Here is a 21,631-nt window from a genome sequence, read left to right on the forward strand (position 1 = left end):
TAAAAGTGTGTTCTAGAAAGTTCATTTTTATTTTTATTTTTTAATTTTATTTAATTCGGGTCTAGCTCCGGAGTCGGATTCGAGTTCAAGTCAGAAGTCGGGTTCTGCGGCAGGGCCATGGGGAGGGGATTTGAGTTCGGGTCTGGTCGTAATCCAAAAGATTGATTAAGAAAAACAAAACTGTTTAAAAAAACATTAAAAGTGATTTTATTTTTGTTTTTAAAATTTTGATTTCTAATTATAAAATTGAAAAGTAAAAACAGTTTTATAGAACATGTTTTGATAAATATTTTCACTTTTCTACTTTTAAAAATAGAAATTAGGGACTGTCATGTGGCCTTTGACTTAACACTTAAGGACTAGGTACCTACAAAAAATTTAGAAATATAATTTAGATGTTATTACCGTCAAAAATTAAACTCAAGAGTATTTATATGTAACTAGAAGTGAAACTTAAATATTTATGCTGCAATTTTTTATTTTTTTTTAATATGATAATTTAAGAATTGAACTAACTATGTACTTTTTATTAATATTTGTTACCCAGTGAATTTTTTTTTTTATTAACGAGAAATTTTGAGGTTGAAGTGTTTATATGCATGCGTAGTGTTTCTGTTCAGCATATTGTTCTGACAACTGATTCTCATTTGATTTTCTTGTTTGGAAGGATGCAGGTGCTTTTACAGGTTAATGTTGGTGTTGAATTTTTGAAAAATCCTGTCCTTGAAATTCTTCAATTTGAGAAATATAATGACAAAGATTTGATTTCTGAGAACCAGACGAATGCAGCATCTGTGGACCAGGACCCATGTGGAGACCTGTTAAAATGGTTACTTCCTTTAGATAACACTCTTCCACCACCAGCTCGTCCACTTTCTCCTCCCATAAGTTCCAATACAGGATTTGGAAGTACAGCTCAAAAATCCAATCTCACTTCTTCGTCCGGTTCACAACTTTTCTCTTTTGGCAACTTTAGAAGCTACTCCATGTCATCCCTGCCCCAAAATAGTACCCCACCTCCTGCATCTGTCAAATCTTCTGGTTCTAAACCAAGCTTTAATCCTGAAGATTGGGATCAGTATTCATCTCAAAAGCTTCGGAAGAGTCAAAAGACTGATGCTGAAGAGCTTTTATCTTTCCGTGGTGTGTCATTGGAGCGAGAAAGATTTTCTGTTCGCTGTGGACTGGAAGGCATCTATATGCCAGGAAGAAGATGGACCAGGAAACTAGAAATTATACAACCTGTAGAAATTCATTCTTTTGTTGCTGACTGCAATACTGATGACTTGCTCTGTGTCCAAATAAAGGTGCGAACATGTTTTGAACTGAGTCACATTGTTTCATAAGCAGATGTATACATGTTCTGAAATGCAGCAGCTACCATATCTCTTTGTTTGTTTGATGTGACTGTCAGTCTAAGCCTTCAAATTTCAATCAAGTTTTTGCGTTGTTATGCAGAATGTTACTCCAGCACATGCACCAGATATTGTGGTTTATATAGATGCTATTACAATTGTTTTTGAAGAGGCTTCAAAAGGTGGACAACCACTATCACTTCCAATTACGTGTATTGAAGCAGGAACTGATCACAGCTTGCCAAATCTAGCCCTCAGGTATCAGGTTGTTGTTAACTGTAGGTATTCTATTACTTTTTAATTCGCACCACCCTGCAATCTGCTGAGGCAAATAGTAGAGAAGACTCTCAACACTTTCTCCAGTGTGATGAACACTGAGAGCTATCAGTTTGCTAGAGTGGTGTTGATTTTGAAGCTTCTTTTGTGAGAACTACCTCAATTAGGTGTCTGATATGCTCAGAGTACCTGTGAGTAAATTACAGCAACCAAAATATTTCAGTAGAGTAGAAAAATGGGAGAAAACCAGAGAAATTGAGCTATTATTGAAGAAAAGGAAAAGACAAGTTCCACAGGTGTTTTAGAGACCTGGGGCTCTCCTAGATGCAGTGAATTTCACTCAATTCATGCTTAGCTCATTCTCTCACACAAAGGCCTCTAAAACCACTCACATAGCCAAATCAGCAGTTACAAAATTACCCTCTCCCCACGCTGGCTTCACTGACCAACTACCCTTGGGCATTTGGCCTCTTACCTCTCCTAGCATAAATGAAGCGTACCTCAAGCCTTACAGTGTCTCCATTCTTCTTTCCTCTTGTTAAAAGCAAGGATGGATTACGGATTGTTTTGGAAGAAAATGTAACCTATCGATGTGCTTTCAGTAGATGATTAGTTTTTTGTTCGGATTAATAGTATAAGAAACACTATGAAGAAGTTGATTGGAGAACTGGATAAGAATTGCTTAGTGATTATATCATTTGTTAATTCATATATATTTTCTTCGATTTCGAAGTGATTTTCTATCATTATTCAGACAAAGAGTTCATTTGGTTTCCTGAATTTCTATGTTCATCTATTGGAAATATTGTACAGGAGGGGTGAAGAGCATTCTTTTATCCTCAAACCCGCGACATCTTTGTGGAGAAGCATTAAGGCAAATGGTGAAAAAAGTACTCAATCATCACAGTTACCTACTGGAATTACATCAAGTTTACATCTTTCTCAGACTGTTGAAGGAAAGAGAAAGGTTTTTACTGCAGATCAATATGCTATTATGGTCTCATGTCGGTGCAACTATTCTGGTAATGTAAACCAATTAGCTCACTTTACAAATGAAAATTATTATTCACTGTCTCTTGGCTTATTGTTTTTGTGCTTGCTCTAGAATCAAGAATGTTTTTCAAGCAGCCCACAAGTTGGCGACCACGTATCTCCAGGGATCTTATGATCACTGTTGCATCTGAAATGTCTGGTCAACACCGGCCTAACGGAGGATCTTATCAGCTTCCTGTTCAAGTTAAAATATGTTTTACATTGTATATGTTGGTGTTTGCATTTTCCCCCTAAGCTTGTGTAATTCATCTCATGTATAATTGGTACAATTTTTCAGGTGTTAACGCTTCAGGCTTCAAACTTGACATCAGAAGATCTAACTTTGACAGTTCTTGCCCCAGCTTCATTTACTTCACCACCCTCAGTGGTCTCATTGAATTCTTCACCCACTTCACCTAGAAGTCCCTTTATCAGTTTTCCTGAGAATACAAGTTCAAATGGGGATAAACGTTTCTCTACAGTGCAGAGGTTGAGCTCAGCACCCGCTTCATCTGGAAATCAGAAACTGGATGATCATAGTGGAGCTCGATCTGCTTCATTCAATGAGTTGGCTTCTCCCAGATCCGACATCATTCCTAGTAGCAGTGTAGGTTGTACACACCTGTGGTTACAAAGTAGAGTACCGTTGGGGTAATTTACTAATACTTTACTCTCATTTCTTGTATGTAATTATTGTCCGTTAAATAATTTCTCCATGGTTCCTTCAGATGCGTACCCTCTCATTCTACTGCAACCATCAAGCTTGAGCTTCTTCCGCTGACCGATGGCATCATTACTCTGGACACCTTACAGATTGATGTCAAGGAAAAAGGTAATCTCTTTCTGCTTATGTCTTGCTCTGCTTTTTTTACAGCCCCACCATTGAAACACCAACTCCATTATTGCTGTAACGCCCGTACTTTTCATAAATTACTAATTTAGTTACAAGCGTTAAAATGCGGAAAATCTATAATGTCGCTTTTATTTATAAACATAAAATATTCATATTTGAGCTCAATTTGGACTTAAAAGACATAATAATTAATAAATCAAAATAACTGCGACATTAGTCTAATAACTCTAAATAAAATAAATGGAGCGTGCCCTAGACCACCCTCAGTTATATGATCCTCAGCGAGTACACACACAAGCCTCCAAGGTCTCACTTGCCACCGACTCTCTAAGTTTTAGAACCTTAATCTGCACATGGTAAGTTTGATAAGGGTGAGCTACTAAACTCAGTAAGGAAATGCTTGTCACGTAGTCACATAAAATAAAAGAAAAAAAAAATATAACTAAAACTTAGATGCACATATTTAGACAAATAGCAATACATATAAGCTTAATCTTATCACTATTCACTAATCACTAGTTTCTAAGCTAAGTCACATAATAATGGTTATGCCGGAGTTCGACTTTGGCAAATAAACTCGAACTATTAGACTAAATGGCGGAGGGCTGGGTTCAGTAAAATCGTACCCACTACTAGATGGCCCCCTATCTACCATATAGACTTAACAGTCAAGTATTTAACCATTATCTTCTCAATCAAACCATGTCACATAATCTACAATAAATCTAATTTAAATAATGTTTAACTACTACACATTATTTAATAGCATATCATAAATCCTATCATAATTAAGTCATAATCATATCAGAACCATATCATAACTACATAATAATCATATCATAACTATATCATAATCATATCATAATCATACCATAATCATATCATTGTTTAAATAATGCGAATCCATTGTACCGTCCATTATCCAAACAACATAACTAGTTTAAATAATGTGAATCTTATAAACACACTATTTACATACATACTTAAATAACATGAATCTTATAAACATATTATTTAAATATATACCTTTAGCAATGGCCATGCTCTAATACGTAAACATACATAAATAACATGAATCTTATAAACATATTATTTAAATATATATTATACAGTACATTAAATAACAGACAATAAAGAGTTAGGCAGAAGACCTTAGTTAACTTCTCTTTTACTATTCCCACTCTTTCTATGAATGTTATTACATACAGAAAACTTATGTTTTTCTACTTAATTTCCTTACCTCGAATGTGGAGAATCTAGCTTGATTGCAGGAGTGACTCTGAGAATTAATGTATGCTTGATCCCACGAAATCCTAATTTTCATGTAAAATATTTAGAGTGTTCTATGATAATAGATATAGGTTAAATATAGACCTTTTTCAACTAACGAAACATTATTAACACACAATTATTATACCTTAGCTCCCAAAAAGGAATATAGACCCTATGAGAAATATATTAGTGCTCCAAATCTTGAAATTCTTTTTTTTTATATTTCAGCCAGGTGCAAACCAAATCACTTTGTGATGACCCAAATCTTGATGATGATGTATGGTGGTATAGGGTAATGTTGAAAAGATAATTATAATGATGGTAGTGGTGATAGTAATATTAGGGCTAAGGTAGTGTATGGTCAAAAGAATAAAACAACAAAACTTTTAGAGTTTTGAATAACACTTGAAAAAGGAAACTATGATTTAATGTGGAAACTTACCAACAATTTAATGTGGCGAAATGAACATGAAAATAGTTATGGAGCTATTGAATATTGAAATGAAAGAGATGAGATGGCAACAACATATGTCTTGGCTACAAGGAAATTTTCAAGCGATGACTTTAGTGTTTAAGAAAGGATAAGTGTAAATACAAGAGAAGGTGATGGAAGATAAGAGTATATGGAAGCTTCAGGTAATTTTTAGTCTAGTGATGAAAAGTGTTTCGAGAATGATTCTTAAGAGTTTTGGCTTATTGGTGTGAGTGATGAAAATAAAAAGAGATATACTCTATTTATAGGCTTTTACTAACCCTAAATCTACCCATGCCAAATTGTTCTCAACTAACCGTAGTTAACACTAAGAATATTCAAATATTCAACTAAAGTCAGTAACTTCCTCTATTTACTAGTTCAAACTGAACTCCACTTCTAATGCTAGCCGAACCATAAATGCTTGAAAATTTATTATAGTACTTTTAGTCATTATCCTTGCTTATAAGATAAAACAAAGACCTTTTTATTCTAACCACATCATCAACCAAGACCCTCCTAGCAACACACGTCCACAATAAATTCAAATTTCAAAGTTGAATTGTCTCCTTAATTCATGCACTTATATGACTTAGGTAAGTCAACCTTGCTCCACGTATAGCTCAATTCCTAAGCACCCTCCTAAATTATTTCTTGTAACCAAATTTTGTTTTTTGTACCATATATAATATATCATGTTAACTATGAGACAAGACATCCACATGCCACTATAAAACCATGTAACTATTACTGTAGCTAGTAACACTAAATAACACCATACTTAAACCTTAAATAAAAAAACAATTATATTAGCTATGATGACATTCATATCCACCAAGTCATACACATTCTCACTAGCTATAATACTAATTATTTTCTAAAGTTAGTTGTGCGTAAAATAATTTATGCTTATAAAATGTGAATTTCTATAAACAAAAATAATTTAATTCTCTACCGTAAGATATAAAAAAATATCATTGCTAACAAATAAAATTATTTTTTCTTAATCTCAATGGACAATGTCTAAATCTAATAGTAACCCATGGAAGCCTTGTTTAAAAATATCATAATTCTCATAGCTTGAGAAACACTGTTTAAAGAACAATTGACATAATTTAAGCAATCTACTATCTCCACATCGAGTTAACTAAAGTATATATATATAAAAAAATAATAATAATAACAACATAGTAGAGGATAATAACAAAATACTTTTGGTTATTACAATCTACCCTCCTTAAAAGAATTTCGTCCTCGAAATTAGCTTCTACCCACATACGCGGGGTATCATTTCCTCATATATTTTCCCAATTCACAACTTTTCTATTAGAATTTCCACTCTACAGGACCTTATCTAGGGATATACTCATATATTTTAGTTACCCCTTTCTACCACGCCTCCCAACGTGTCATATAACTCATGTCCTAATGTAGTTTGAAATTCTCGTACTTAAACATGTGTGTGGGATGGGATACCTACCTTCGCCACATTAAAATGTGAAATTCTGTTACACATATCTGCTATAGCAGGTGGACCTAAATATCTCAGGCTTTACGTACCCTGCATAATATTTCTATTTTAAAGTGAACTTTAAGAACATAAGGTCACCTCTTATCATTGTTACATCCTCATTTTTCTCCATCCGTTAGAGCGCCATGCATACTCTGTCGTACATTGTCTACCATTCTTGAAACTTCTTACCCACTTATAGGTGGTACCTCACTCCAAGTAAATTTAGCACTCATAAACATCTCATAGGGTGCCATACGTATTGTGGCCAACCAACTGTTTTCATAAGAGAACGTTATCAACTACAAGCATTTACTCTAACTTACCAGGAAGATTCTGTGCACATAACAGAATTCAGGAAAAAAATATTGCAGTGTGACTGCAGTACACAGTAGCTGCTGTAGGGTCTTGTATTACCCAGGTTCTTCAACACCACCCCTCAAACGAAGGGGTGACACCTTCACTCCAAGTTTGTCCACAAGAACCTGGAAACGAGAATGTGAAAGACTCTTGGTGAACGAATCAGCAATTTGATCAGCAGTAGGCACATATCTTATCTCCAGTTCTTTCTTCAAAACTTTGTCTCTAACAAAGTGGATATCGATTTCGATATGCTTTGTTCTTGCATGGTAAACGGGATTGGAGGCAAGTGCATTGGCACTGATGTTATCACACCAAGTAATTGGTGTCTCAGGCAGTTTGAACTTTAGTTCTTTTAACAAGGATTCAATCCAAGTTATTTCAGATGCTACATGTGCCAATGCTCTGTATTCGGATTCTGTACTAGATCTTGAAACAACAGCTTGTTTCTTTGATGACCACGAAATAAGAGCTTCTCCAAGATAAACACAATATCCAGCCACCGATTTTCTATCATCTGGACAACATGCCCAATCAGCATCCGAATAACCAACTAAGGATAATCTTTCACTAAAACCAATGTGTAAGCCGTGACGAATGGTTCCCTTCAGATATCTCAAGATTCGCTTAACTCCACTCCAGTGAGTTGTTGTTGGATTTTGTAGGAATTGGCTCAATTTATTTATGGCGAAAGCAATGTCTGGTCTGGTATGACTTAGGTCCTGTAAAGCACCTATGGCACTCCTGTACACAGTCGGATTAGTGAGAAGATCTCCATCATTCTTCGATAGCGGCTTTCCCGCAATCATGGGAGTTGGGCATGGCTTGACATTCAACATATCAAATCTTTCCAGCAGTTCAGTGATATATTTAGTTTGAGTGAGATACAGTCCATATTCATCTCGATACACTTCAATTCCAAGGAAATAATGAAGTGAACCGAGATCCTTCAGAGAGAAATGCTTGTTCAGCTTTGCTGTAAACTCATTCAGCTTTTGCAAGTTGTTTCCTGTCACAATTATATCGTCCACATAAATCAAAACAAGTATAATAACTCGATCTGTCATGTAGAAAAACAAAGAAGTGTCGGCCTTAGAATTCACAAAGCGCCATAGCAGCAGTGTTTGCTTAAGTCTGTCAAACCAGGCCCTGGGGGCTTGTTTAAGGCCGTAAAGAGACCTGTTCAGCTTGCAAATGTGATTTTGTTTCAAGGGATCTTCGAAGCCTTGAGGTTGAAGCACGTAAACGTCTTCTTCAAGGTAGCCATTTAAGAAAGCGTTGTTGATATCAACCTGTTTGATAGCCCAATTTCTCGAGACAGCAATTGTTAAAATAATTCGAACAGTAGATGATTTGATTACAGGACTAAAAGTCTCACTGAAATCAATTCCCGGTCTTTGGTGGAACCCCTTAGCAACTAGTCTTGCTTTCAATCTCTCCACTGTACCATCAGCCCGATATTTAATTTTGAACACCCATTTGTTACCCACCAGGTTCACACCATCAAAGTAAGGAACCAACACCCATGTTTTCTTTGTTTTTAAAGCAACAATTTCTGTACTCATTGCTGCATTCCACTCTTTAGATTTGAGAGCCTCTTCAACACTTCTTGGTTCTTCAATTTTGGGAATCCACTTTGTTTTGCTGAGATAGGTTTTCGGTTTAAAAATGCCTGCCTTGGCACGTGTCACCATAGGGTGGCAAGGCACAGGAGGTTGTTCACTCTGTGTTCCTTGTCTCAGGTCTGTAGCTACTGGTTCAGCTTGGTCTGATGCAGCATTTTGTGGCTCAGTAGCATAAGCAATATCAGCTGGTGTGTGTTCAAACTCACTAACCTGCTGACTTTCAAAATCAGTAACATGATGATTGTTGGAAGATGTTGCTTCAGAGGATGCTTGGGCAGAAGGATCAAGAGCTGTACTAGTAGGCAAGGGAGTGTTGTGTGAGAAAGGCAGAAAGAGGCGAAATTTGAGACCGAGTGGATTGTGAACAATGGCTTCTTTTTCTGGTGCATAGGTGTTGAGGAAACCTTGTTTAAAAGGAAATTTAGTTTCATTAAATGTGACATTTCTTGAAATGTACACACGGCCTGTGGAACTTAGGCACTTATAGCCTTTGTGTGATGAGCTAAAGCCTAAATTGACACACTTCAATGAATGAAACTGAAATTTATGCGTTTGATATGGGCGAATGCAAGGAAAACAAGCTGTTCCAAAAATTCTCAGTTGAGAGTAATCGGGTTTTTCAAGGAACAGTGTTTCAAAAGGTGATTTCATTTTTAGAATGGGTGTTGGAAGTCTATTGATCAAATGGACAGTAGTTTGGAAAGCATCCACCCAAAATTTGAGAGGCATTGAGGCTTGTGCAAGGAGAGTTAGGCCCATTTCGACTATGTGCCTATGTTTCCTCTCAGCTCTCCCATTTTGAGCTGAGGTGTGAGGACAAGGGTGTTGGAAATCAATTCCATTGACCTTAACAATGTCACCAAAGGCTTGGAACTCACCACCCTGGTCGGTTAAGAGCCTTGATTTTCCTATCAAATTGATTCTCAACAAAGGCTTTAAATTGAGTGAAAGCTGTCAAAGCTTCATCTTTAGTTCTTAATGGATACAGCCATGTAAAACGACTGTAATCATCAAGAAAATGGATGTAATATTTGTAGTTTGTGTTTGAGGCTATTGGGGCAGGCCCCCAAAGATCAGTGTGGATCAACTCAAGAACTTTAGTAGCTCTAGAATTCGACAGTTTAAATGGGAGAGCATGAGCTTTACCAAATTGACATACATCACAGAAGTGTAAATTTTCATTGCTTAAACAGGGTACATTAGATACTTCTAACACTTTCTTTAAAACTTTGACAGAGGGATGGCCTAATCTCCTATGCCAAATATCATTATTGGAAAGTAAAAACTCATTACTAGGAGCACGGGTTACATTTCCCTTAGACAGAACAGAGACACCAGTAAACTTGAGACCAGGTTTTAAGTTGTTTTGGGTAGAGTGGTTGGCTGGGGTATTGAGTTGGTACAGTCCATCTCTAAGCATCCCTTGAAGCACCACCTTCCTTGTTGCTTTGTCCTTCACATAACAACAATTTGAGTGAAATTCAACAATCACATCATTATCAGCAGTCAATTTAGATACACTAATCAAGTTTTTAGCAATTTTTGGTACATGTAACAATTCGGTTAGAACCAAAGGAGAATTAGATTCAGTTTGGAGGGAACCAGATCCAATAGATGTGATATTAATTTGATTACCATCACCTATGGTCAATTTTTCCTTACCATTGTATTCAGATTTCTGGTTTAGATTCCCTGCAGCAGATGTTACATGATTGCTTGCACCAGAATCCGCATACCAAACATCACTGTCGACCACCTCTGGTGATGCAACAAAGGCAGTGTGGTTCCCTGCTTGTGAAGACTGCTGAGTATTGGGATCTTGACCCATATACGACTCATCATACCTATTGTAACAATAGGCAGCCGAGTGACCATACCTGCCACACACTTGGCAGGTTGGTTTTGAGTTGTTGGTTCTGCCTCTACCTCGACCTCTAGTACCACCTCCACGGCCTGAATTGTTATTCGAACCTCTGCCTTGGTGAGGAGTAAAGTTTCCTCTTCCTCTTCCCTGAGAGTGACTGTTTGGTTTAGCAGCAAGATTAGCCGAAGGTCCAGATGAAGAGCCCCCTGCTGTATGATCAGTCGATTTGGTGTGTCCTGGAGCTTGTAACCTTTCGAGTTTGCTGTCAAAACTCAGCAAGGTATCCTGTAATTCCTGCCATGACATTCTATTTCTTTCTATTTGAATGACTATTGGTAAGTATTCAATACCCAAACCAGAAGTAACATTCGAAATAAGGTGGCTCTCTGGATATGGGTCACCAGCCAGAGCCAAACTATCGGACCACATCTTTTTTTGTCTAAGATATTCAGCCATAGATGTATTACCTTTTTTTGTAGTTTGGATCAAGGTTCGGGTGTCGTCTAGCTTGGCTCTCGAGTGAGCTCCATAGAGGTTTTCAAGTGCACTCCACAAGGCTGATGAAGATCCACACCCCATGACTTCAGTTGCTATAGATTCGGTCATCGAACTGTAGATCCAGCCCATGAGCAGTTGGTCACTCACTATCCACTGCTCATAGTCAGGATTCAACATCATTTCGCCTTCTGGTTCTCCTTCTGGTGTTGTAGCAGCTGGAACAGATTCTGGGGGGCAGGGACGACTTCCATTGATAAACCCATCGAGTCTGTGACCTCGAATAATTGTTGACACCATAGTTTTCCATAGTGTATAGTTGTTTCGGTCTAGCTTGAGGGAGAACGGCTGATTTAGAGTATTGAAGGGTTGTGTGTAGTTCAGAGAGGAATTACTACCATAGGAAGAGGAGAAGTTACTGGCAGGTTGTGTAGCAGGGTTATTTGTGCGAGGAGGTTGGTTATTGGTCGAAGTAGGTGGCGGTGGAGTCTGAGATTGACCGGTCGACATTGGCGTTGGCCACACGGCTCTGATACCACGATAGATTTCAAAGGAAAAATGAATTGGGCAAAGCCTAAAGCTCGGCATTTCCTGAGTGAGGGATATTTCATTTATAGACAAGTGTAGTACAGAGGATATACCTTTACAATCAATAAACAATTGACACGTATTTACACAGAAAACAATAAGATCCTAACAGAATTGATACACCCAACAATATTGGAAAAGCAGAGAAAAAGATTCTGTGCACATAACAGAATTCAGGAAAAAAATATTGCAGTGTGACTGCAGTACACAGTAGCTGCTGTAGGGTCTTGTATTACCCAGGTTCTTCAACATGAGCAACTATGTGTTATATGGTGATATCTGGTTATGGGAGAATCTATGAGAAAGGAGGAGAACAGCTTTGTGTGAGTGAAAGTTTTATTTGGTTTATTGATTAATGAAATGGCTAAAAAATATCCTTCTCTGATCTATCTATTTTGCTTGTTTCTCTATTATTCATGTCCAGTGTAAACATCAATTAGCTTCACTGCTTCCCTAGAAATATCCATTGAAGTTAAGGTCTTTGATGATGAGCTAGCTTTGTTACTTTCCAAACAATAAAATAATTTTGGTGGAATTATCGAGCAGAACATGCATAGAATTCATTTCAGATGTTAATATAGTCTAGATTTTCGAGAGAGATATGTATTACGATTGGTGATTCGTTTACTCATAGCAGTGAAGCTAGAACAACAATGAAAGAAACTGAGAAAGAAGAAGAAGGAGAGAAAAGAGAGAACGACAGAGAGAAAGATCAATTGTGTTTTATTGTATTCATCAAGTGTTTAGAGTACAATGGGAACTGTATTTATATACATCAGAATAGAGAGAAAGGAAAGAAAAGGAGCTGATTAACTACTCCTAACAACCTTCTAACTGCTCTGAATTAACAGAATAACAGTTCACTAACTAACTCTAAACAGAGTCCCTAATAATATGTAATAAAATAGATATGATGAGTGAATGAAGTCCATTCAAACAAACAGTTTATTTGGAAAACACAACACAAAAGTACTATAAGCTCTTAACTTACATACTATATAATAATCAAGGAACTATCTTATTAGCTTTCAACTTATCAATCCAATAAATGAACGAGGTCTTTAAATTTCTAAACCCCACAAAACCATGCTCTTTGCTCTTGTTCATACTCACAATTTTCTCAGTCTCTGAATATCCAAAATAAGCAACAACAAACCACCAACACCCAACATCTTCGAATTTCGTAGGCACCAGACCATTCTGCCTTACAATTTCATCCCAAACTTCACTCTTATCTTTCATCTCTTCCACCAATCTTAGCCTCGAATCTCCATCCCCATCATCATCTTCAAATTCCTCATACTCAACATCAAATTGCTCAGCCAACACCTTCCACATATGCTTCCACTTGATAATGTCACCATTGCTGCAATTAAAGGCCTGGTTCTTGGCGTTGGGATCCACCGCCGCCCATATCTGATGCTCCGCGATCAAATCAGCGTCAGAGGCATCCCATGAAGAATCCCAAGCTGCCCGAGTGCCCAAAAACTTGAGTGGCTTATCCTCGTGCTTACACATGGCTGCATAAGCGCAAAGACCACTAATAACATTCATCAAACTGTACGGAGAGAATCCGAATATGTGTCCAGGCCTGTGGACAGACCAAGTCAACCCTTCCTTCTTCTCTACTTCCGCCATTAAAATATCTTCCTGAGTATAATAAAAGTTGGGCGTGACGAGTCTCGGCAAGTCTTCATGGAACGGAGTCTCGTGGGGTCGAACCTTGCCAAGAAACTCAAAGGAGCCGATGTAGTGTTTCAGCCCGGTCTGCAAACACACGTGTTGGAGATTTGGCGCATGAGGGATAACTGCTTCGAGGACATTCTTTAGCATTCGGCCATTGGAATCACAATTCTCGAGCTCGGTGGGTTTGTTGGTCCATGTGACGTAGAAGATGTGGGTGATATCAGAGAGTTTAGACAGCTTGTCTCGCGTCTGGTTCGGGTCAGTAACATCACACTGAATGTAGTGAATTGGGTGGTCAGCGTTCCAAGTGGGTTGGGGCCGACGAGCCACGCCGTAGACCTTCCAGGGTCCGCCAGGGGTGTCGGAGAGAGGTAGAATCTCGGCGAGGCTATTGCCCACGATGCCAGTTACGCCCACCACAAGAGCCACGTTCTGGTAATTATTGACTCTTTTCTGTACATGAAAGGGAAACCACTTTTCTATTACAAAACAGTTTTTTTAGTTAAAATCAGCTATTCACAAGTGTTGAAATTTTTATAAGAAAAATAAATCTTATGTTTATATATTATAATAATATTAATAACAATTACGATTATTAGTTAGTACTTACCTTTGCATCTCTTGTTGCTCGTTCCCACCACCAATTCACCATTGTCTTTTTGTTTTACAACAAAACAAATGATCTAAAGGGCACTGAAATGAATCACTAATACAAAATTAACATAATATATATAGTTAAAAATTATAAGATTTTTCTATGATAATTTAAGAATTGAACTAACTATGTACTTTTTTTTAGTTGATGAACTAAGTATGTATTACACAGTTAATATATATTTTAATTAATATTTGTTACCCTAGTAATTTAGTCAATTATTAAATTAATCCTAACTTTAGGATTTTAAGACCTAACTTCACCTACACACTATTAGTGAAGATAGTTAGAATTAGTTAGGTTTGTTATTGAAAAGTGAACCCTTACCCGTCCGTGCTCACGTGTTGCGGGTTTGCAGGTTCTTGTTAACTAAAGTGGCGTTTGGTAATACTTTTATTTTTTAATTTTTTAATCACAAAATGAAAGTAAAATTTTTATTTTTAAAAAATTTATTTTTGAAAAACAAAAATGCGTTCTGTAACTACTTTTATTTTTCAATTTTAAAAATAGAAAACAAAAGTGTGTTCTGTAAAGTTCATTTTTATTTTTATTTTTTAATTTTATTTAATTCGAGTCTAGGTCCGGAGTCGGATTCGAGTTCAAGTCAGAAGTCGGGTTCGCGGCGGGGCCATGGGGAGTGGGATTTGAGTCGGGTCCGGTCGTAATCCAAAAGATTGATTAAGAAAAACAAAAGCTCGTTTAAAAAAACATTAAAATTGATTTTATTTTTGTTTTTAAAATTTTGATTTCTAATTATAAAATTGAAAAGTAAAAACAGTTTTATAGAACATGTTTTGATAAATATTTTCACTTTTATACTTTTAAAAATAGAAATTAGGGACTGTCATGTGGCCTTTGACTTAACACTTAAGGACTAGGTACCTACAAAAAATTTTAGAAATATAATTTAGATATTATTACCGTCAAAAATTAAACTCAAGAGTATTTATATGTAACTAGAAGTGAAACTTAGATATTTATGGTGCAAATTTTTTTTTCTGACTATGATAATTTAAGAATTGAACTAACTATGTACTTTTTTTTAATTGATGAACTAACTATGTATTACACAGTTAATATATATTTTAATTAATATTTGTTACCCTAGTAATTTAGTCAATTATTAAATTAATCCTAACTTTAGGAATTTAAGACCTAACTTCACCTACACACTATTAGTGAAGATAGTTAGAATTAGTTAGGTTTGTTATTGAAAAGTGAACCCTTAACTGTTCACGCGTTGCGGGTTTGCAGGTTCTTGTTAACTAAAGTGGCGTTTGGTAATACTTTTATTTTTTAATTTTTTAATCACAAAATGAAAGTAAAATTTTTATTTTTAAAAAATTTATTTTTGAAAAACAAAAATGCGTTCTGTAACTACTTTTATTTTTTAATTTTAAAAATAGAAAACAAAAGTGTGTTCTATAAAGTTCATTTTTATTTTTATTTTTTAATTTTATTTAATTCGGGTCTAGGTCCGGAGTCGGATTCGAGTTCAAGTCAGAAGTCGGGTTCTGCGGCAGGGCCATGGGGAGGGGATTTGAGTCCGGGTCTGGTCGTAATCCAAAAGATTGATTAAGAAAAACAAAACTGTTTAAAAAAACATTAAAATTGATTTTATTTTTGTTTTTAAAATTTTGATTTCTAATTATAAAATTGAAAAGTAAAAACAGTTTTATAGAACATGTTTTGATAAATATTTTCACTTTTATACTTTTAAAAATAGAAATTAGGGACTGTCATGTGGCCTTTGACTTAACACTTAAGGACTAGGTACCTACAAAAATTTTTAGAAATATAATTTAGATGTTATTACCGTCAAAAATTAAACTCAAGAGTATTTATATGTAACTAGAAGTGAAACTTAAATATTTATGCTGCAAATTTTTTTTTTTTTTTACTATGATAATTTAAGAATTGAACTAACTATGTACTTTTTTTTAGTTGATGAACTAACTATGTATTACACAGTTAATATATATTTTAATTAATATTTGTTACCCTAGTAATTTAGTCAATTATTAAATTAATCCTAACTTTAGGATTTTAAGACCTAACTTCACCTACACACTATTAGTGAAGATAGTTAGAATTAGTTAGGTTTGTTATTGAAAAGTGAACCCTTACCTGTCTGTTCACGTGTTGCGGGTTTGCAGGTTCTTGTTAACTAAAGTGGCGTTTGGTAATACTTTTATTTTTTAATTTTTTAATCACAAAATGAAAGTAAAATTTTTATTTTTAAAAAATTTATTTTTGAAAAACAAAAATGCGTTCTGTAACTACTTTTATTTTTCAATTTTAAAAATAGAAAACAAAAGTGTGTTCTATAAAGTTCATTTTTATTTTTATTTTTTAATTTTATTTAATTCGGGTCTAGGTCCGGAGTCGGATTCGAGTTCAAGTCAGAAGTCGGGTTCTGCGGCAGGGCCATGGGGAGGGGATTTGAGTCCGGGTCTGGTCGTAATCCAAAAGATTGATTAAGAAAAACAAAACTGTTTAAAAAAACATTAAAATTGATTTTATTTTTGTTTTTAAAATTTTGATTTCTAATTATAAAATTGAAAAGTAAAAACAGTTTTATAGAACATGTTTTGATAAATATTTTCACTTTTCTACTTTTAAAAATAGAAATTAAAAGGAATTTGCATGGTGTGGCCTTTGACTTAACACTTAAGGACTAGGTACCTACAAAAATTTTAGAAATATAATTTAGATGTTATTACCGTCAAAAATTAAACTCAAGAGTATTTATATGTAACTAGAAGTGAAACTTAAATATTTATGCTGCAAATTTTTTTTTTTTTGACTATGATAATTTAAGAATTGAACTAACTATGTACTTCTTTTTTAGTTGATGAACTAACTATGTATTACACAGTTAATATATATTTTAATTAATATTTGTTACCCTAGTAATTTAGTCAATTATTAAATTAATCCTAACTTTAGGATTTTAAGACCTAACTTCACCTACACACTATTAGTGAAGATAGTTAGAATTAGTTAGGTTTGTTATTGAAAAGTGAACCCTTACCTGTCTGTTCACGTGTTGCGGGTTTGCAGGTTCTTGTTAACTAAAGTGGCGTTTGGTAATACTTTTATTTTTTAATTTTTTAATCACAAAATGAAAGTAAAATTTTTATTTTTAAAAAATTTATTTTTGAAAAACAAAAATGCGTTCTGTAACTACTTTTATTTTTCAATTTTAAAAATAGAAAACAAAAGTGTGTTCTGTAAAGTTCATTTTTATTTTTATTTTTTAATTTTATTTAATTCGGGTCTAGGTCCGGAGTCGGATTCGAGTTCAAGTCAGAAGTCGGGTTCTGCGGCAGGGCCATGGGGAGGGGATTTGAGTCCGGGTCTGGTCGTAATCCAAAAGATTGATTAAGAAAAACAAAACTGTTTAAAAAAATATTAAAAGTGATTTTATTTTTGTTTTTAAAATTTTGATTTCTAATTATAAAATTGAAAAGTAAAAACAGTTTTATAGAACATGTTTTGATAAATATTTTCACTTTTCTACTTTTAAAAATAGAAAACTGATTAAAAAAGTGTTACCAAACGCCACCTAAATTAATGAGTTGACTCGATCAACTTTTTTCTTAACACTCACCTAATTATATATAAACTCTAAACACTTAATTATATATAAATATATAACTAAACCATTAAAATCAATAAATTATATATATACATATAAATTTTCAATACATAAAAATAAAAATAAAAATAATGTATGATCATATAATATATATATTGTATTATGTAACTTTTTCAGGTCCAATATATGTAAAGTATAATAAAGTATAATGTAAACTTGTATTATTATTAAAGTTTAGGTAAGGCTTTGTCTGAGTGAGCGGTCTTCCTCCCTCGATTGAAGGGTTCCCGTTTTCCTGGGATTGGTGTGTTTCATCCTCCTCCATGGAAGAACTGTTGGCGAAGACCCATAACCTCCAAGTCACTGACGACGAGGAATGGGAAATTGATAAGAGCCTCTCTATTACGATTGCAAAATGCAATCTACGGGGCAGACTGTGTACTACGACGGAGCATAGCTGGAGTTTCTTAAAGAAAGTTCTGGGAGGCATTTGGCGATTAAAGGAAGCGGAATGGAATCTCAAGATCAAGGAGAAATACGAATCAGGTCTTTTCTTGACTTTTACTTTTGCATCAGAATCCATTCAAAACAGAATTCTAACTAAAATGCCTTGGTATTTATCAAATGGAGTGCTTATTCTGGGGAAGATGGAGAATTCCAATGAATCTTGGAACAATGACTTGATTAATTTCCCAATTTGGGGAAGGGCTTCGGGAGTGCCGATTGATCTGCTCACAACAAACAACACAAGGAAAATGGCGACAAAAACAGGGGAGGTTATCACAGTGAACAATTGAGACATTTCAAAGATGGTGGCGGATGGGTTCTTCCGATTTCGGGTTTGGATGTCAATCAAAAAGCCAGTTTGCCCGAGGTTCTCACTCTCGTTTGCTGGCAAAAAGATATGGATAGCCTTTAAGTATGATGAACTCCCATATATGTGTTTCAAATGTGGGATGATTGGCCATTGTTACAAAGAATGTCATCAAGAACCGGTTACTATGCCAGGCGAAGGAAATGAGGTTGTAAATGCTTATGGGACTTGGTTGAAAAGTGAGAGCAGCTGTCGAGATGGGTTTCAGGGGCACCAATTTAGCTTGGACAATCAAAAGCTTCAAGGGAATCACACTATTAAGAAAGCAATGGGGGCAACACATGATACGGTAAATTCACAATTCATTTGGGCCACTAGAAGACACACTTATAGGGGTCGAAAAGATGATCGCTGATCTTGAAAGCCAACAAGAATCCATGGCAATCATCAAGGAAGGGGGGAAAATACAAATGATACAAGCCAAAGACAAGATTTCAAGTGACAAGGTTCAAGAGAGAGTAAATGTAACATGGGATGATAATGAAAGAGGGAGGAGAAGAATGGTAGACAATATGGAGTTCACGGGTTATGAAAAAACTAAAAAATCCAACACTTCAATGGCCACAACTATACCAGAAAACAACCTCTTCAACGTCCCTATATCCTATTCTATGGAAGCTCAAAATTTAGAAGGCTCGGCATCCTTTGTGGTGGGAAGTAATTCAAAAGAGATGTCCAAGGAAAATAGAAGAAAGGTTTCGGTGAAGAAAGACTCCAAAGCAAAGAAAGGAAAGGTGGAGGGTAAAGTGGATGGTACTTCTCAAATGGGGGATTTGGCAACCACTAAGAATACGGAAGAGGCGCACCCTGAGAATCAGGGTCGCCTTCAACAATGAATTTCTTAATTTGGAACGCCCAAGGGTTGGGGAACCCTTGGACTCAGCGTTCCTTATTTTCCCTGGTGCTGCGTTTCACTCCTAAGTTAGTCTTCATAGCGGAATCAAAAATGAACAAGACTCGTGCGGAGACTTTGCGGGTTAAGTTGGGGTTCGATGGGTGCTTTGCGGTGGAAGCTAAAGGAAAGAGTGGGGGTCTCTTACTGTTTTGGTCTAGTAATGTAGAGACTCAAGTTCTTTCCTTCTCTCCTTTCCACATTGATTCTTTCGTTAGAATTGAGGAAGGGCAATGGTGGCGTTTTACGGGATTCTATGGGGATCCGGATCCAAGCCAAAGATCTCACTCTTGGAAACTTTTGAAACGACTTAACCGAATGTACTCGGGAGCTTGGATAGTTGGAGGAGACTTCAATGAAATCCTAAGCCAAAAGGAGAAAAGGGGAGGCCCCCCCAAACCGGCTTATCTCATTCAAAGGTTTAGGAAAGCCTTGGATTCTTGTCACCTAAGGGATTTGGGATTTGAGGGGAGTGATTACACTTGGTGTAATGGAAGGAAACAAAACCTCATCTTTGAGAGACTCGATCGTATGTGCGGTAACCCGGATTGGTTCGATATGTTTCCTTGTGCTAAGGTGTGTCATTTAGACCGTATCAATTCGGACCATTGTCCTCTCCTCCTCATGGTTAATGACACACCACAAAACACTCCCAATACAGTGAAATGGCGATCCCGGTTTCACTATGAAAGTGCTTGGGCTGAAGAAGAGGAATGCACCAACATTGTCCAATCGGTTTGGCATGGGAAGGACCCGATTCAACATACTCAAGACTTAAAAAACCGGCTGGGAGATTGTGGATTTGCTCTGCAAAAATGGAACCGAAGGAAAAAGCGAGACATGATGAAACAGTTGAATGAATATGCGGAGAAAATTGGCCAACTCACCCGAAGCACCAATACAAATGATTGGCAGCAGCTACAAAGGCTGGAACAAAAACAAAACCTATTGCTAGACAAGGAAGAGAATTTTTGGCGGCAAAGAAGTAGAGCACTTTGGCTAAAGGAGGGAGATAAGAACACTAAGTTTTTCCACCGTAAGGCGAGTAATAGGAAGGCAAAGAACACCATTAAAGGGCTGGTTGATGACAAGTTCCAATGGGTCACAGGGAACCGGAAAATGGGGAAAGTTGCTTGTGATTACTTTGAGACTCTCTACTCTTCTAACTCGTCATCTATGGAGGATTTACAAGAATTTCAGCGGCTTATTCCTAACCGCATATCACGAACCACCAATGAACACCTCTTGGAACCATTCACAGCGGAGGATGTCCTCCAAGCAATGAAAGCCATACACCCCCAAAAAGCGCCAGGAAGCGATGGTTTGCCAGGTTTATTCTATAGGAATTATTGGTCTCTCATTGGTCATGAAGTCACTAAAGTTTGTTTAGGAATCCTAAATGAAGGGATGTCGGTGAAGGATATAAATGACACTCTCCTTTGCCTCATCCCGAAAGTTCCTAAACCAACTCGAATGACAGATTTTAGACCAATAAGCCTATGCAATGTGGTTTATAAAATTGTTGCAAAGTGTCTAGCTGGCCGAATGAAACAAAGCCTTCACCAAGCAATCTCGGAGGAACAAAGTGCCTTTATTGGGGGAAGACTAATACAAGATAATGCCATCATTGGGTTTGAAAGTCTCCATTGCATGAAAACCAAGCGATTTGGAAACGGGAAGAAAATGGCTCTAAAATTGGACATGTCCAAGGCATACGATCGAGTTGAATGGAGCTTCTTGGTTACTATGATGAGGGGGCTCGGGTATGAGGAAAAATGGATTGAAAAAATCATGCGTTGTGTAGAGAGTGTCTCCTTCTCAGTCCTTATAAATGGTGAAAAGATTGGGAAATTCCAACCTACTAGGGGTCTTCGCCAAGGTAATTCACTTTCCCCTTACCTTTTTTTACTATGATCGGAGGGTCTTTCTTGCCTTATTCACAATGCCGAAAGGGCTGGGGAGATAAATGGGGTACAGTTTGGGAAGGATAGAATTAAAGTCTCCCACCTCTTCTTCGCCGATGATAGTTTTGTATTCTTTAATGCAAAGGACACGGAATGTGACACCATGAAACTTATCCTCCAACGATATTCAGCACTTTTCGGCCAACAAATCAACCTTGACAAATCTGAAGTATGTATGGGAAAGCAAATATCATCAGTACAAGGTCAGAATTTTGCTAATAGATTGGGAGTTCGTCTTGTGACTCATCATGCTAAGT

General features: G+C 36.3%; 2 protein-coding genes and 1 long non-coding RNA gene across 3 annotated transcripts; 1 reads left to right on the top strand and 2 right to left on the bottom strand.

Annotated features, from left to right (window-relative positions):
- The first annotated feature begins 584 nt into the window (after positions 1-584).
- LOC115714710 (uncharacterized) lies at positions 585-3,620 on the top strand. The gene is made up of 6 exons (XM_061106547.1): positions 585-1,307; positions 1,459-1,613; positions 2,445-2,653; positions 2,737-2,867; positions 2,962-3,314; positions 3,392-3,620. The coding sequence occupies exons 1-6, from the start codon at positions 600-602 to the stop codon at positions 3,603-3,605; spliced, it is 1,770 nt and encodes a 589-aa protein (XP_060962530.1). The 5' UTR covers positions 585-599; the 3' UTR covers positions 3,606-3,620.
- LOC115703066 (uncharacterized) lies at positions 3,621-5,148 on the bottom strand. Its single transcript, XR_004009002.2, has 2 exons — positions 4,757-5,148; positions 3,621-3,863 (listed from the first exon to the last, which is right to left on the bottom strand). It is a non-coding gene; the product is annotated as an uncharacterized LOC115703066 (long non-coding RNA).
- Positions 5,149-12,404: 7,256 nt separating this feature from the next.
- LOC133032565 ((S)-8-oxocitronellyl enol synthase CYC2-like) lies at positions 12,405-14,261 on the bottom strand. Its single transcript, XM_061106549.1, has 2 exons — positions 13,999-14,261; positions 12,405-13,841 (listed from the first exon to the last, which is right to left on the bottom strand). The coding sequence occupies exons 1-2, from the start codon at positions 14,038-14,040 to the stop codon at positions 12,708-12,710; spliced, it is 1,176 nt and encodes a 391-aa protein (XP_060962532.1). The 5' UTR covers positions 14,041-14,261; the 3' UTR covers positions 12,405-12,707.
- Between the last annotated feature and the right edge of the window lie 7,370 nt (positions 14,262-21,631).

The sequence above is a fragment of the Cannabis sativa genome, chromosome X (assembly GCF_029168945.1).
Source record: "Cannabis sativa cultivar Pink pepper isolate KNU-18-1 chromosome X, ASM2916894v1, whole genome shotgun sequence".
NCBI lineage: Eukaryota > Viridiplantae > Streptophyta > Magnoliopsida > Rosales > Cannabaceae > Cannabis > Cannabis sativa.

Bases quoted from the DNA above. Each gene is read 5' to 3' on its own strand.
- LOC115714710 (XM_061106547.1), top strand. From the start codon at position 600: ATGCGTAGTGTTTCTGTTCAGCATATTGTTCTGACAACTGATTCTCAT. The intron at 1,614-2,444 runs GTATCAGGTTGT...AATATTGTACAG, and splicing joins TTGCCAAATCTAGCCCTCAG to GAGGGGTGAAGAGCATTCTT. The intron at 2,654-2,736 runs GTAATGTAAACC...TGCTTGCTCTAG, and splicing joins ATGTCGGTGCAACTATTCTG to AATCAAGAATGTTTTTCAAG.
- LOC133032565 (XM_061106549.1), bottom strand. From the start codon at position 14,040: ATGGTGAATTGGTGGTGGGAACGAGCAACAAGAGATGCAAAG. The intron at 13,842-13,998 runs GTAAGTACTAAC...TTTCATGTACAG, and splicing joins GAGCAACAAGAGATGCAAAG to AAAAGAGTCAATAATTACCA.